The 12,929-nt window shown below is 39.8% G+C and overlaps 2 protein-coding genes across 5 annotated transcripts in view; both read right to left on the reverse strand.

Annotated features, from left to right (window-relative positions):
- The window catches only part of LOC120744456 (apoptosis-stimulating of p53 protein 1-like), a 56,871-nt gene extending 56,165 nt beyond the window's left edge, over positions 1-706 (reverse strand). The window contains exon 1 of the mRNA XM_040048877.1: positions 216-706. Coding sequence (XP_039904811.1) covers positions 216-224 — 9 coding nt within the window. The 5' untranslated portion in view covers positions 225-706. The remainder of the gene's footprint in view (positions 1-215) is intronic.
- Positions 707-4,109: 3,403 nt separating this feature from the next.
- Positions 4,110-12,301, reverse strand: LOC120744460 (protein tyrosine phosphatase type IVA 2-like). 4 transcript variants are annotated; one of them, XM_040048889.1, is made up of 9 exons: positions 12,174-12,301; positions 11,476-11,618; positions 10,142-10,267; positions 8,459-8,886; positions 8,239-8,428; positions 8,057-8,149; positions 6,430-6,560; positions 5,501-5,575; positions 4,110-5,420 (listed from the first exon to the last, which is right to left on the reverse strand). In XM_040048889.1, the coding sequence occupies exons 5-9, from the start codon at positions 8,332-8,334 to the stop codon at positions 5,309-5,311; spliced, it is 507 nt and encodes a 168-aa protein (XP_039904823.1). In that variant the 5' UTR covers positions 8,335-8,428; positions 8,459-8,886; positions 10,142-10,267; positions 11,476-11,618; positions 12,174-12,301; the 3' UTR covers positions 4,110-5,308. The 4 variants fall into 4 exon arrangements, with proteins under 4 accessions (XP_039904823.1, XP_039904822.1, XP_039904825.1 ...); XM_040048888.1 differs by having other exon boundaries at positions 8,239-8,886; XM_040048891.1 differs by lacking the exon at positions 12,174-12,301 and adding an exon at positions 12,060-12,137 and having other exon boundaries at positions 8,239-8,886.
- Between the last annotated feature and the right edge of the window lie 628 nt (positions 12,302-12,929).

Genomic DNA, 12,929 nt, shown 5'->3' on the forward strand with positions numbered 1-12,929 from the left:
GCACACAGTACGTTTAAAAATGTTTAATTAATAAATGAACTGAAACAAACTATACCCTCATCCAGACATACATTGCAGGAGTGAAATGAGCTTATTTCTAAGGGTCTGACGTGTGTTTGAAGCTGTAGGCTCCAGGCTGCTGCCTCAGCTCGACTCTTCAGTTCAGAAGTTGCATATCCATAAACTCCTGGAACCTTTCATGAATGAAAACTCACCGGTAACATTCCTGCTGCTCGCTGCGATGCTGCACCCGTCCCGCTGGAAAAACAACTTTCTCCTCCTTAATTTCCTCTTCTCTCCTCTCTGCGCGTGCTTTTTCTGCCTTTTACCTTTGCTTCGGGACAGTTTTCCATAAATCCGAGCCCTTTTCCTTTTTTCGTCTCTCCCTCCCAGACATCCAGATGCTTGGGAAACCTAAAACTCCAGCTCCTCTCTACTCCTCAGTCCCTCCCTCTTCCTTCCTTCCTCTCTCTCTCTCTCTCTCTCTCTCTCTCTCTCTCCAGGGGGAAATGCAGCTGGATGTTTTTATAAACTGGAATCACCCTTAAAATCTCACTAATTGCATCCTTTGATCAGCTGTGGGCGGTCGTCCGGTTTGGTTTGCGGGGTGAACTGGGTCACCGTCCTGATCATCCCTCCCATCTGACCCCTGCTCTCCTCCTCCTCTTCCTCCTCTTCTAGTAGTCCTGTAGTAAAAATCGGTGGCTGAACAATCGTTAAAGTAAAGCTTCATATCATTTTGCGTTAATTCATCTGATTTTTGAGTGCGAGCGCCCTCTGTCGGCCTCATGAGCAACAAAAAAAGTTTCACACTACAAACAGAGTGCCTTCTGCCTTGATCCTGCAAACTCGCCTAACTACGCAGAATATGTGGAGGTATATTCACGGTGACTCGGACTTTTCAGTGCCTGTATTTCCACTGAACGTACAGTGCTGAATGAAGCACTGTGGTACTTAAAAGTACTCACATTAAACCGTAAAATACTGTTATAGCTGGTTTAGCTGAGCTTTAACTTGAACTGAAGTAAAAATACTTCTCAAAGCCAGTGTCATCATTATAAGAAACGCTTGTTTGGGAAGGTATTGTAAAGTATTTTCTAACTTTAATTTTAGTGATCACCAGAACATTAAAACTGCATGTAAAGAACCACCAGTCATATTTCATTTTTTGTTTTAAGCTTTGGTGTTCTAGGTTTCTGCCATAAAATAAGCCTTTAAAAGGTTTATCTCTTTCTTACAATGTCTCTGCTTTATTAGTCAAAACAAAATTATTCACTTCTTCATGTTTACGCTATAAAATGTGTGATGGGCTCAACACTTCAAAGTTGAGTCTGAGATGGAACTATACGAGTAAATTTGCAGATATATGTACTATGGGATATAGCGTAAAGTTTTCTAGCTGAGAGCAGAAATATGGCAGAAACCTGGATTTAAAATGAACCTATCAGGATTCAGTTGACATGTAGACCCAGAAACCATGCCTGTCTGACAGAAAGTGATGTAGGCTTCAGATCTTTTGGCCTTTTATTTAATTTCTTCTCTCTGATTTCATCTTAATCTGATTTTCAACCATTAAAAGAACTTCTGGCTCCATTTCTTTTTCTGCTCTTGCAGCTGATGAATCACTTGTGTTTTCTTTCATCTTCACAGTAGGTGTGCATCAAGATATGCCTGCCACCTGAAGAGTGTTCTAGCTTGGTTGCTCTGAAAAGGGTTATTTATAGATTTTTCAGTCATGGAAAGGATCCTGCGATCATCCACTAGAGCCATCTTCTGTGGACATGTAGGCACTTTTAGTCAAACCGCTGACTTGGTGGCTCTTGTTGCTGCAGCCCAAAGATGGCTGGTTTCACATTTCTCCTTTGATCACACTTTGGTGTCGGTTCAACATCAAAATACCAGATGCCCCGCTTGGAATAGAAGCCAGACTGTTTAATTAATTAATGTAAGAAATAACATGTCCATTATACACCTTGGGAGTCAGTTTTCCTGGTCCTTTGAAAGAGAGTACATGGATACAGAATAAAGAGTCTCAATTGCTAAGTCTGAAAGCTAAGATTCTTTAAGCTCATTCTGCAGACCTAACCAAAAAACAAACAAACAAAACATTTAGGTAAACAGTTTTACAGTATCAATTAAAATATTGAATAAACTTTACAGTTTTGCAAAATTATAATTTTTTATAACAGCAGAATTGTTGGGCAAGATGTTTTTTTTTCAATCCAAGATCCGTCCCCTTTAAAAATAAACGGGAAGAAGGAAAAACGACGACATAGGACGCCGTGGACTCACACACAGAGTTTATATAGCTTACACTGAGCTTAGAGATGCTCAGCTGCCATAAATTCAGCAGATTATCACAGAGCTGTCCTCTGCTGCCAAGGACGATTTGTCTGCCTGTGTGTATTTATGTCCTCAATGAGCCATGATGCTCATTTTAAAGTCATAAACGACTAAATTACTGCCCTAAGTTTATTGAAATGCTTCCTCTGACACGCTGTAGGTCTTTATCAACTAAAACCTGTTATTACTGTGATGTGGTCAATCACTTGTAAACAGAAATTACCTTCATGTTCAAAGCTTTAAATGCATTTGAAGGTTTACAAAGTGCATCTTGTGGTTTTTCTTTTAAATCTCAGTGAAAATGACTTAATTATTTTTCTTTATTTATGTTTTTTAAATCCTGTCTGGCAGCTTTTGCAATCAGAATTATGATCTGAGCTAAACATATTTTGCTTTTCCAAGATTAGCTATATAAATTCTCAATCTGGTTGTTCAGTCTGACGATAACAATCGGATAGGCTCCTCTTGTACCACATTATATGTGGTACACAGTATGACAATGTCTAAGCTAGGACAGGCAGAGTGTGTGTGTGTGTGAGAGAGACAGAAAGAGACAGAGTGTGAGTGTGTCTTTGTTATGAAACATACTTGGGAATGAAGGTGGGAAGCTGTAATAGCGTCCCCCAGGAGCCAGAGGCAGGAAGAGATGGGTCTGGGAGAACCGGGCCATCCGCAGCCCCCAAGAGTACTAAAGACAGAAGGCCACACGTCTCTGCACGCTCATCCCATCAGGAGGAGGGAGGTCCCAGATGGGGCGCCCACACCAAGGAGTGGTAGTCCCAGAGGAGACAGGCAGTCAACCCTGGTAAAGGCCGCCCACCCCGGTGCGAGCAGAGGGTCCCAGCGCTCCAGGCACGCGAGAACCACCACGGCTCCAGTGTTCAAATGGTAGGATCCATGCTTTCATGTTGCTTAAGACAAACAACATGAAAGCATGGATCCCTCCCACGTCCCACTTTATGAGCACACTTTGAGAGTGTTCATACTATCTGAGAGTACAGAGCCACTAGAGTACAGTTCTTAGACTGTATTCTAATGGCTCCCACTGTCACCAGATCTCAGTCCCGCAGAGCATATTTGGAGCATGAAGAATTGAGGCAGTCCTGAAGGTCAAAGTCCAGTCCAACTGGTTACTAGTAAACTGTACCTAATAAATCGGCCCTCGCGGTTGGTGGATTATTATCAATCAGCTGCAGCTCGTCAGCTCAAGGTCAGTTCCTGTGCATGTTTTTCTTTTTGTAGGTCAGTCAATAAAACCAATCAACCTTCAGCCATCCACAGGGTCCACGTGATGCTGCGATTCCACTCAGACAAGCACCACCACAGCCGGAGGCCGGCTCGCTTTGTGCAATGGCGAGTTCATAGTAATCAGGCGTGGGTAACAGTCCAACTGCTGAACTGATGCAGAAGATGGCCAGAGGTTTGTGAGGATAAATTATTAATATGTCTGAAAATTTTAAACCCGTACAATGCAGGGATTTTCTGCATATCATTTTGATCAAGGGTTTATTTAATTAAACTTAAATATATTTGTGCCAAAAACAAACAAAAAAAAATACGTGTGGCTGAAATGATCAGGACCACAGCATCCCCCCGGATAATTTGGTCTGATTACAGTTTCCTTTATGTGGCTATCACTCTAAATATTTGTCAAATTTATCAATTGATACCAAAGACAATTAAAAAAATGTATTTTCTTAAGTCACAATAACACTGGGACTGCCAAAATTGCCTCATTTTGCATCAAAACATACAAAAACCAACAGTTAAGATTACTAAACACTTTAATTTTCCAAGACTAAGATTTTTTTCCCCCCATCCATCAGACAAACATCTCACAAAGAAACAATAAATAACAGATACAAACAGATACAGGGTACAGGAAGGAACAGATAAAATAAAATCTATAAGAAAATAATGGCACAAAGACCAGATACATCTTACAAACACTGACCGAAGAGCTAAGTGGAGCCAGAGATTGATGAGAACTATGGCCAGTAATGTTTGCAGTGGCAGCCATTGTGGCTCCACAGTGCCGTTACATGGTTGTTGCAACAGGAACACATAAAGTATTTGAGAGATTATCCTATTGATCAGAGAGATGAGAAGAACTTTGGCTCTAAAATCATCTGAATGATTGTGTTGCTAACTTATTCCCTAACGTCTAATAGTGAACATTAATGCGTCTGAATGGACCCGAGAGTGGATCACAGATTTTCATCGAGCAGATTATCCACGCTTTAGTGTTAGCGGGCAGATTAATACCCCATACTGTTTACTGGCCCACAAACGTGTATGATGCAGTGGAAGAAATGTGAATATTTGGACGATTTTAATTATGTTCTTAATGCTTGTCAGTTACTAGGATAATCTACCAAAGCCTTTACATGTTCCTTTGTTAATACATTCAACAACTGTTCTTCCACATGTTAGTCCACTTCCATGGAGGTCAGCGCCAAATATTTATAGCCAACACAAGTTTGTTCTACAGAAGCTTATGACTGATTTGGGACATAAAAGGAAAGTAGATAATCTAACATTTGCATCACACTGAGAACACATGTCATCATATGTTTTCATCTTAAATATTGTGTGTTTTCAAACTGAATTCTTCTGGCATTCTGGTTGCAGGACAATGATTTGATCAGTGAGCACAGACTCATAAATAAATCACTCTCAGTCACTGTGTGGATTGATGTGCAATAAACCAACAAGCCTCTATTTATTCAGCATTTAGCTTAGAGCAAATATCAAGCTGCAGACTATAGAACACTGTCAAACACACTGCCAGCTGCATTATTCATCACATCTTATTGGGGGTTTTTATTTTTACATTACAGACAAACAAGCTTTTAAATCTCTGTTTAAGTATTTGTGGGTTTTTGCTACATGTTCAGGGGAGGTTTGAAACCAAAGAAACGGAAATAAAAACTTTAAAACCTCCACTTTCTTTTTGCAAAGAGTCCTACTGTACACAGCAGCTTTGCCCGTTGGCATCTTTGGAGCGCAGACACAGTTTAGGCTTGTAGTTCTCCAGGTAATGCAGCTGCTTGGCATTTAAAGCGCCACGGCGCTTCCTGGCAAAATGGAGGAGACATTAGGCTCAGTTTCCGAAATACAATGCAAGAAAAGGAGGAGCAGCAGAATCAAAGCTTACTGTCTTATTAGGTGCACCGCATCCTCGTATTCCATCCCACATTCAATTAGAGCCAGAGCCACCAACACGGGCGCTCTGAGGACAAACAAGAGGAAGCCTTAGTTAAACTTTAACCCCTGTATGTGACTGGTGGTAGAATATAACAGGTGACTCAGTTGCATTTGTTGGGGGTGATATTTTCCTAGTTTAATCATTTGCCTCCAAGAGAATTCAACTCAGTAACTTTTAAGAGCCTACACTTGTAGCTTTCACAAGTGGACAATGCCTTTGCCAATATTTATACTTTTGTTTAGTCTGCATGTTGTCTGCCTAAACAGTGGCTAAGAGTAGGGTGGGATTCATTCTTCTGGTTGTGTTACTTCTTCTGATACCCTTCCAGTCAAATACACAATGTGTATTACATTTGCATGTCAAGTTATGGCAGCTAAGACAACTACTGACGGACAATTTGGAGCTTTGAGTCACCAAGGGCAGCCTGCAGCTAAAAAACACTGCCATATATTTAGGCTCCAACTTACACACAAGTACAAGCCAGCCAGTTGTAAAGGTTTCCAGAGCTCTGATTTATTTGACACCTGTATGACTTACTTGGCAGGTTTTTTGTGGGAAATAATTGAAACTACCACAGCGAGAGCAAAATGAATGCTTTTGTCAGCTGTCACTTTATTGCAGTCATCCTTAAAGTGTGTTAAACTGACTGTTTATATTATGCTCATTACCAAAATAGGAACTACTATCTTGAAGTGTGAGCACAGTGGCTGCTGTCTGTTTAATAAGGCTTAGAAGTAGGAAAGATCAAGCAGACACACACTAACCAAACAAAACCTGAAGAGTAAACGCAGCTGAAAACACGCACAACACATTGTGCTCTATATAAAATTATTGTGTACTAAACATCAGAATAAATCATGTGTCAGCTTCATACTGACCGTCCCAATCCAGCTACACAGTGCACAGCCACACAGGAGCCAGGCTCGTCTCGAAACTTTGTCTGCAGAAGGCTCAGCCAATCATCGACCACCTGGTCCGGGGGGGCGGATCCATCATCAAATGGCCAATCCTGAAAAAGAGTAAAGCATTAACTTGAGCTCAGTTTTACTGCAGACCAGTCAGCGTTCGTAGGTTTTTAAAATACCTCTAAATTATTTTAGTGACCATCCTTAATGCACGAGACGTTTCTATAATTATAGCTCTATAGTGTATGTGAGGATAATGTGCTGTGAATACTTTGCTGAAAACCAAGCCTGCTTTAGCTACTAAAATGACCAAGTGGGTTTTTTTGTATTGGATTAATTTACACACAAATGATTTTTCTCTTTAAAAAATAATTTGTGTGTAAATATTCTTTTTAAATTGTTTATCATTATTTATTACAGATATTCCAAAATGTTATGCTATTAGTTATGTTTTTTAAAAACATTCTGAAACTGTGTTCAGCACAAGACTTTAAGTATTTGGGTAACTGAACTGCAAACATTGTACAAATATACCTGAAATCATCAGGTATGTCTTAGGTCTTGTAAGCGAGATATAACACATTGATTTTCTTGTGCTTTAAAGACCCAACTAAGAATGAGCTTTGCAAACCAGCTAAAGCTGTAAACGCTGTGATGTAAGACTAAAGTAAACTAACATAAACAGGGTCTGAAAAGTGAAGCCAAGGTAGAAGAGCCTAACACTTTCATTCTTTGTTGTATGGCCAGAAGGGGGCAGTAGATGCTGGAGAATTTAAAAAAAAAAAAAAAAAAAAAAAAAGGACTTCAGACTGAACTGACACCTCAATAAAAACCTTCCTGATGAGTTTATGCCCTTGGTCACACATTTTACATCATACTGAACAGAACATTATACCAACTTAGGAAACTGTAATATTTTTTTAAAGCTGTTGAGCACGGCTACATCCATCTTTGCACAATCTGCAGTTTGTACGTCTGCTCTGGCTGCTTAGGTGTCAAAGAACAGGTTCTTTAGGATATCTTTCAATACTGGTCTAGCCACATTTCACCAGAAAACATCAGGATGTAGTGATGAGAAGTGGGACATTATAATAAAATCAAAGTCTATAATATTAAAAAAATATATATAAACCCACACCTTTCCATAACTCTCTTCATACCAGTACATGTAAAAAACCATGAAAAGCTGTAGAAAAATAGACTGAAAAACTCGTAATCTGCTGGGATAGACTCCAACTCAACTATGACCTGAACCAGATAAGAGGGAGAACAGATTCATGGATGCACGGAAAATATCACAGCAGGACAGTGAAATGCATAACTCAGTCACCTGAAGGTTAATTTTCTTCTTTCGGCTCATTAATCCTTTAACTACCCTGCAGATCATGTTCTTACTCCACCCTTTGTGGTTGACGTTCACTGTTCAGCCCACTCTATTGTTTGATTTAGGTTCTGTGTGTTTTTAGACTTTGGTACTGGAAGCTGGCGTAATCCATTAATGACAGCAGCTGCGTTAAACTCAACGTGTGACTCTCTCTTCACAAATTGCCCTTGTCATTATTTACAGCCGCCTAAGTACTGTTTGCTACGCATCACCTACCAGAACCTGGATGCCTTCTTGTTCCACCGGTGTCTTGTCATACGTGGCAGCGCACACTCGCACTAAGGTGTTTACTCCGAATGCTTTCAGATCCTACACATCAAATCACACATTTTAACACCACACCCTGCTTCTGTGTCTTCCAAAGGAGAAAACGTGCAGAGATCTTAAACACGTGTTACCTCTATAAACCGTCCGAGTTGTGCATTGGTGGGATTGTGCGTGATGAGGAATCTCAGACAGTCATAGGAGATCTCCACTGGAGCCGGCCGGTTCATTTTTATACCCAGAGAAGCTTATTAATAAAGAATAAAAGTCTGGAAAGTACTGTGCTTCAAAGAGTGGAGTAACAGAGTCTGAGGAAAAACCCTTCTGAGTGTTAAAAACAAAATGCAAACAAACAAACAAACAAAATCTTCCCACTTAAAGAAAAACAATTGTGTTTTTTAGTGAATGTTACTAAATCAATCTCACGAAAATACAAAATTTTGGTCGAGAAATAGAAAAGTAAATTGCCTTGGCAATAAAGTAAAAGTAAAATTGGCTTGGCAAGAGTTAAACTCTGGCGGATTGAATCAAGACTGAAAAAGATCAGATCTCTCCTCCTTTTCTTTCAACTCTATTAGCCCATTCAGAGAAGACTTGTATAAATCACAGCAGAAGAAGAAGAAGAAGAAGAAGAAGAAGAGGAGGAGAGGAAAAGCTGGAAAGAAGAAGAGCAGAGAGGAAACTCCCAGGCTGAAACCAATGCTTGCCCCTCTCTCCGAGACAGCTCACAGACTGCAGGGTGGCTCTTCTTCATAAGGGTTGAACGGGATGGCAGTAGGGACCTATGAGGACAGGAAGGGTCGGCCATTTTAGGTCACTTTAAAACAAAAAAGCTTTGCTGTGACTTTTTATTTACTGGTAAACTTTAAATGTAATTCTCATCTAAATAAGATGCTTATATATATTCTGCTTTACTGTGATGAAATGGTTTTTAAAGTCTCTATAAATTCAAGTTTTTATGTGTCTACTAGTGAATTTTCTGTGATTTCAGGACTTTTGAGACAAACAGAGATGGTAAATGGCCTGTATTTGTATAGCGCTTTGCTAGTCCCTAAGGACCCCAGTCATCCACCCATTCACACACACATTCACACACTGGGACACAACGACCAAGACTGTCCAAGCCGGGGCTCGAACCGGCAACCTTCCGATTACAAGTCAAACTCCCAACTCTTGAGCCACAATCGCCCCATTTTGAAACAAACAGAGACGTTAATCTCTGCAGTGCAATCCCAGACATGTTACTGCAAATACTGAACTGCCAGCTGATGGAGCGCGTCCGTATCGCTCATTGAAGGAATTTGGGACTGTTATCTGAATCAACGCACTGATTGGATTCCCACATCAGCTGATGGGACTGTGGCTGTGGTAAACGGATGTGGATAGTTAGCTTGACTGTCCTGTTCACATTTTACTGGACATGCAGCTGAACACTTAAAGTCGTTTCAGCTCCACTGCCACACAGACGGATACAGAAAATCTTTACCACCTCATCATTTATAGTTAAGCTCCTTATTGTAACATAAACAGGTTATTCATTGTATCCTGTTTAACTGAGCCCCTTTTTGAGTGACATTTTTTTTTACCTTTCTGAACTGTTTTACTGTGTGATAATTATGTATTTTATTGACATTGAACCAAGTTATTTTTCATGCTCTGGCTGCATAACAGCTTTTTAAAAACAATTGGGACATCGAGTTCAGGAAGGGATTGCGTATGAATTCATGCTGTGCATGCAGCTGATTCCCATTCACCTTCAGGAGAAACTTAATGGTTTTAAAAAATAAGCATTCCTTAAATCATGGTTAGTAGTCATTTTTATAAAGAATTTGCATGACGATCTTCACCACAGTGGACTATAAGACTGAAGTGAAGACTTTAAGCTTTAATATGGTACAATTAACAAAAGTACAAAAATGGAGCCATGGGTGCCAGGCTGTAGAAGTAAAGCTTTTGATGCTGTAGAGATAACACATCAAGGACTAGACTTTATCCTCAAAGTTTCAAATGAAGGCACTGCCTGCCTTTATCACTCACCTGTGTGCGTGAATGGCAGTGAGTGTGCCTAGCTGACGTCTCCTTTTCACTTGTCCACAATAAGCAGCAGGTGCTGGGCTTGGCAAAACTCCCCTCCAAGCCTCGCCAACGCCATACATGTGCAGCCTGAGAGCGAGACATGAAGAAGAGATGAAGTCATGAGACCAGAATGCACAACATTTTCACCCTTTGTCCTCCTGTAACCATTTAATGGTTTATAAAAGTGAACACAAAAAACACGTGGCTCATAAAAGAATAAAGTGATACATAGACTCATCCCTACTAAAACCCAGCAAAGACACGAGACAGAGGAGCAACTGAAAAAGAACAAAGAGAGAACACACAACCATGCAAACACTAGAGTGAAATCTGCGATCTCGGTCTTGAGTGTTTTTACAGTTTGGTATTTCCTTAGTGCATCAAGATATTCTTGCTGTGTTTTACAAGCAGATGGATAAACCCCGAGCCCACCGAGTTCACGTAGCATCTCCTATTCAGCTTGGTTATGTTTTGAACTTTTTGCAAAATCTATTCCAGTATATCTGAGAATTTAACTACCAAATATAGTAAAATATATCAATTCATTTGTGTGAAAACCTTAGAGAATTTAGTTGTGCTCCTGTAGAGAAAAGTCTAGAACTAAGGCACTTTTGGGAGTTTTCCTTCAACCTCAAAAGTACAGAAAAAAAATGTAGCTTCATTTTCTATTTAGAAGGCTGGGAAAGAAAATACAGGATATTTATCCTTCATATGATCAAGCAGACTGATAGGTGAACTGCCACTGTGAACACTGAAGGATTATAGTCAGAGATGTAGTCTTAACATAGTCATAACAAGCTTAATGACATGAATAAAGCTTATTGACTACCTAATAAAGCTAATAAAGCTACCTGTGCATGATAGCTGATATCTGGATAATAGTTTGGGATGACAAATAATGACATATGAAATACTCAGTGGTGTAGCTGTCTTGGTCTGACCTTCCTACCTGACCCAAAATCTCATGGTACATCTGTGTTACTCTTACAGAGAACAAATGATTCAGCCTGTAAAACCGCAAACCTAAAACACAGACGTGTATCTAATATTAGCCTAACCAAGTTGTTTATTCTGTTTACCTCTGTCAGAGATCATTCTGACGTTCATGTCAGAGATACCGGCACATGAACAGAGACAAACAGGTTACCAGCTGGATGCGCTAATCTCCCGTCCTTACCTTCTCCAAGCTGCCCACATAATGTTTCTAGCCGGCCCTAAACTTATCCCAGATGTAATTTATCTGGAAATATGGTCACCCGAGTCCAACACGAACTGCAGCGTGGTGATATACTCACCGTGATGAGAGCTGAGGAGATGGTTCATTGAGCGGACACAGGAAAATGTGACGGCTCCGGGATGTAGACACACCATTGATGATGATGCTGCTGCTGTTTTTCTGGGTCCTGGCTGACTAACGGCCCGTTAGCTTAGTGCTAACCTGCAGCGAATAAGAAGAAAACACGTCGATATTTATCGATGACTTCAGCTGCTGCGTTTTAGCTTACATGTTGATATTCCAATAACCAAACGCAATATGACTTTAAAAAAAACGAAAAATAAACCGGGAAGCATGACACTTAACTAGGCTAATCACTTAAATACCTGTACGAGAGCATCCATGTTTAAAATTAATCTACACGGCAGTTACAGTTAAATTACCGAGAAGCCAGCTGGCTTTTTTGTTTTTTTAAGGCACATATAGAGCGATTATGACACACGCAGATTAAGAGAAAATGTCAGCATATTATTTACAAACTGTCTTACTGAACTAAACAACAGCACCTTCTGTCATTAAATGCTCCGCAAGACAGGTCAGTTAGAAACCAGGTCAACAAGCAGAATAAAAAGCAGGCTAACATTTCCAGGCTAAAACGCTCACCGGCTTTCAATAACAGCGAGTACAGTGACCTTGCTAACACACGAAACATTAGCCGGACAATAGCGACGGCTATAGCGTAGATTTGAAACGCACAGCGTGAACAAAAGCACTTACAAAACGAAGCAGTTTTACAAAATATCCAGAAGCTTCTAATAATGGACGAGAGTCTGCGAGGGAGACATGTTGAAAAAAAACGTCAAGTTAGCAACGTAGGACATGATGACTACCGGTCACCGTCTTTCCAAAATAAAACTGCTGAAGACCCATGTTCCGGTTTAAGTTAGCCTGTTTTTAAAAAAAAGAAAAAAATGAAAAGAAAGCTCGCAAGCTCAATGACACTATGTTGTTTTATATGAGTTTTGCTTAATTTAATGATAATCACTCACTCAAAACTGAACAGCACCTGTTGTGTTTGAAGAAATGTTCTCATTTCCAATTTGACCACCTTGTGAATTAGGAAAAAGTGTGTTGTATCTGATGTATCTTGAAATTTAGAAATAGTCAGTAAGTCAAAAATTTGAAAGAACTCAAAATTTCAACTTCCCTCTTTCTGCAATTTTTTATTAATTTATTTAATTGTTAGAAACAAGTTTCCATTTTCTCGTCCTCCTTTACCTTGATGTTATGGTTTGGATATTTATCCATAAAAAACACAAACTCAATTAAATTACAGACCATTAATTACAGACCATTATAATGGCTAACTGGTTTGATTTTATTTGACGACTTGCTCTTTTTGCATATTTAATTTAAGTTTCCTCCTGTGCAGAGCAACACAGTACAAATACATAGGAGTTAGCTCATGGCTCAGATGAACAAATTGTAGCTTTAATATCCCACATAACCAAATGTAGATTGTTTAATATTTAT

This window comes from Simochromis diagramma, unplaced genomic scaffold, assembly GCF_900408965.1.
Source record: "Simochromis diagramma unplaced genomic scaffold, fSimDia1.1 OVJJ01000305.1, whole genome shotgun sequence".
NCBI lineage: Eukaryota > Metazoa > Chordata > Actinopteri > Cichliformes > Cichlidae > Simochromis > Simochromis diagramma.

Excerpts from the sequence above, each read along its gene's own strand:
- LOC120744460 (XM_040048889.1), bottom strand. The coding sequence starts at position 8,334 with ATGAACCGGCCGGCTCCAGTGGAGATCTCCTATGACTGTCTGAGATTC. Across the intron at positions 8,150-8,238 it reads AACTCGGACGGTTTATAGAG|GATCTGAAAGCATTCGGAGT; the intron begins GTAACACGTGTT and ends TTTGATGTGTAG. Across the intron at positions 5,421-5,500 it reads GCGGTGCACCTAATAAGACA|GAAGCGCCGTGGCGCTTTAA; the intron begins GTAAGCTTTGAT and ends CCATTTTGCCAG.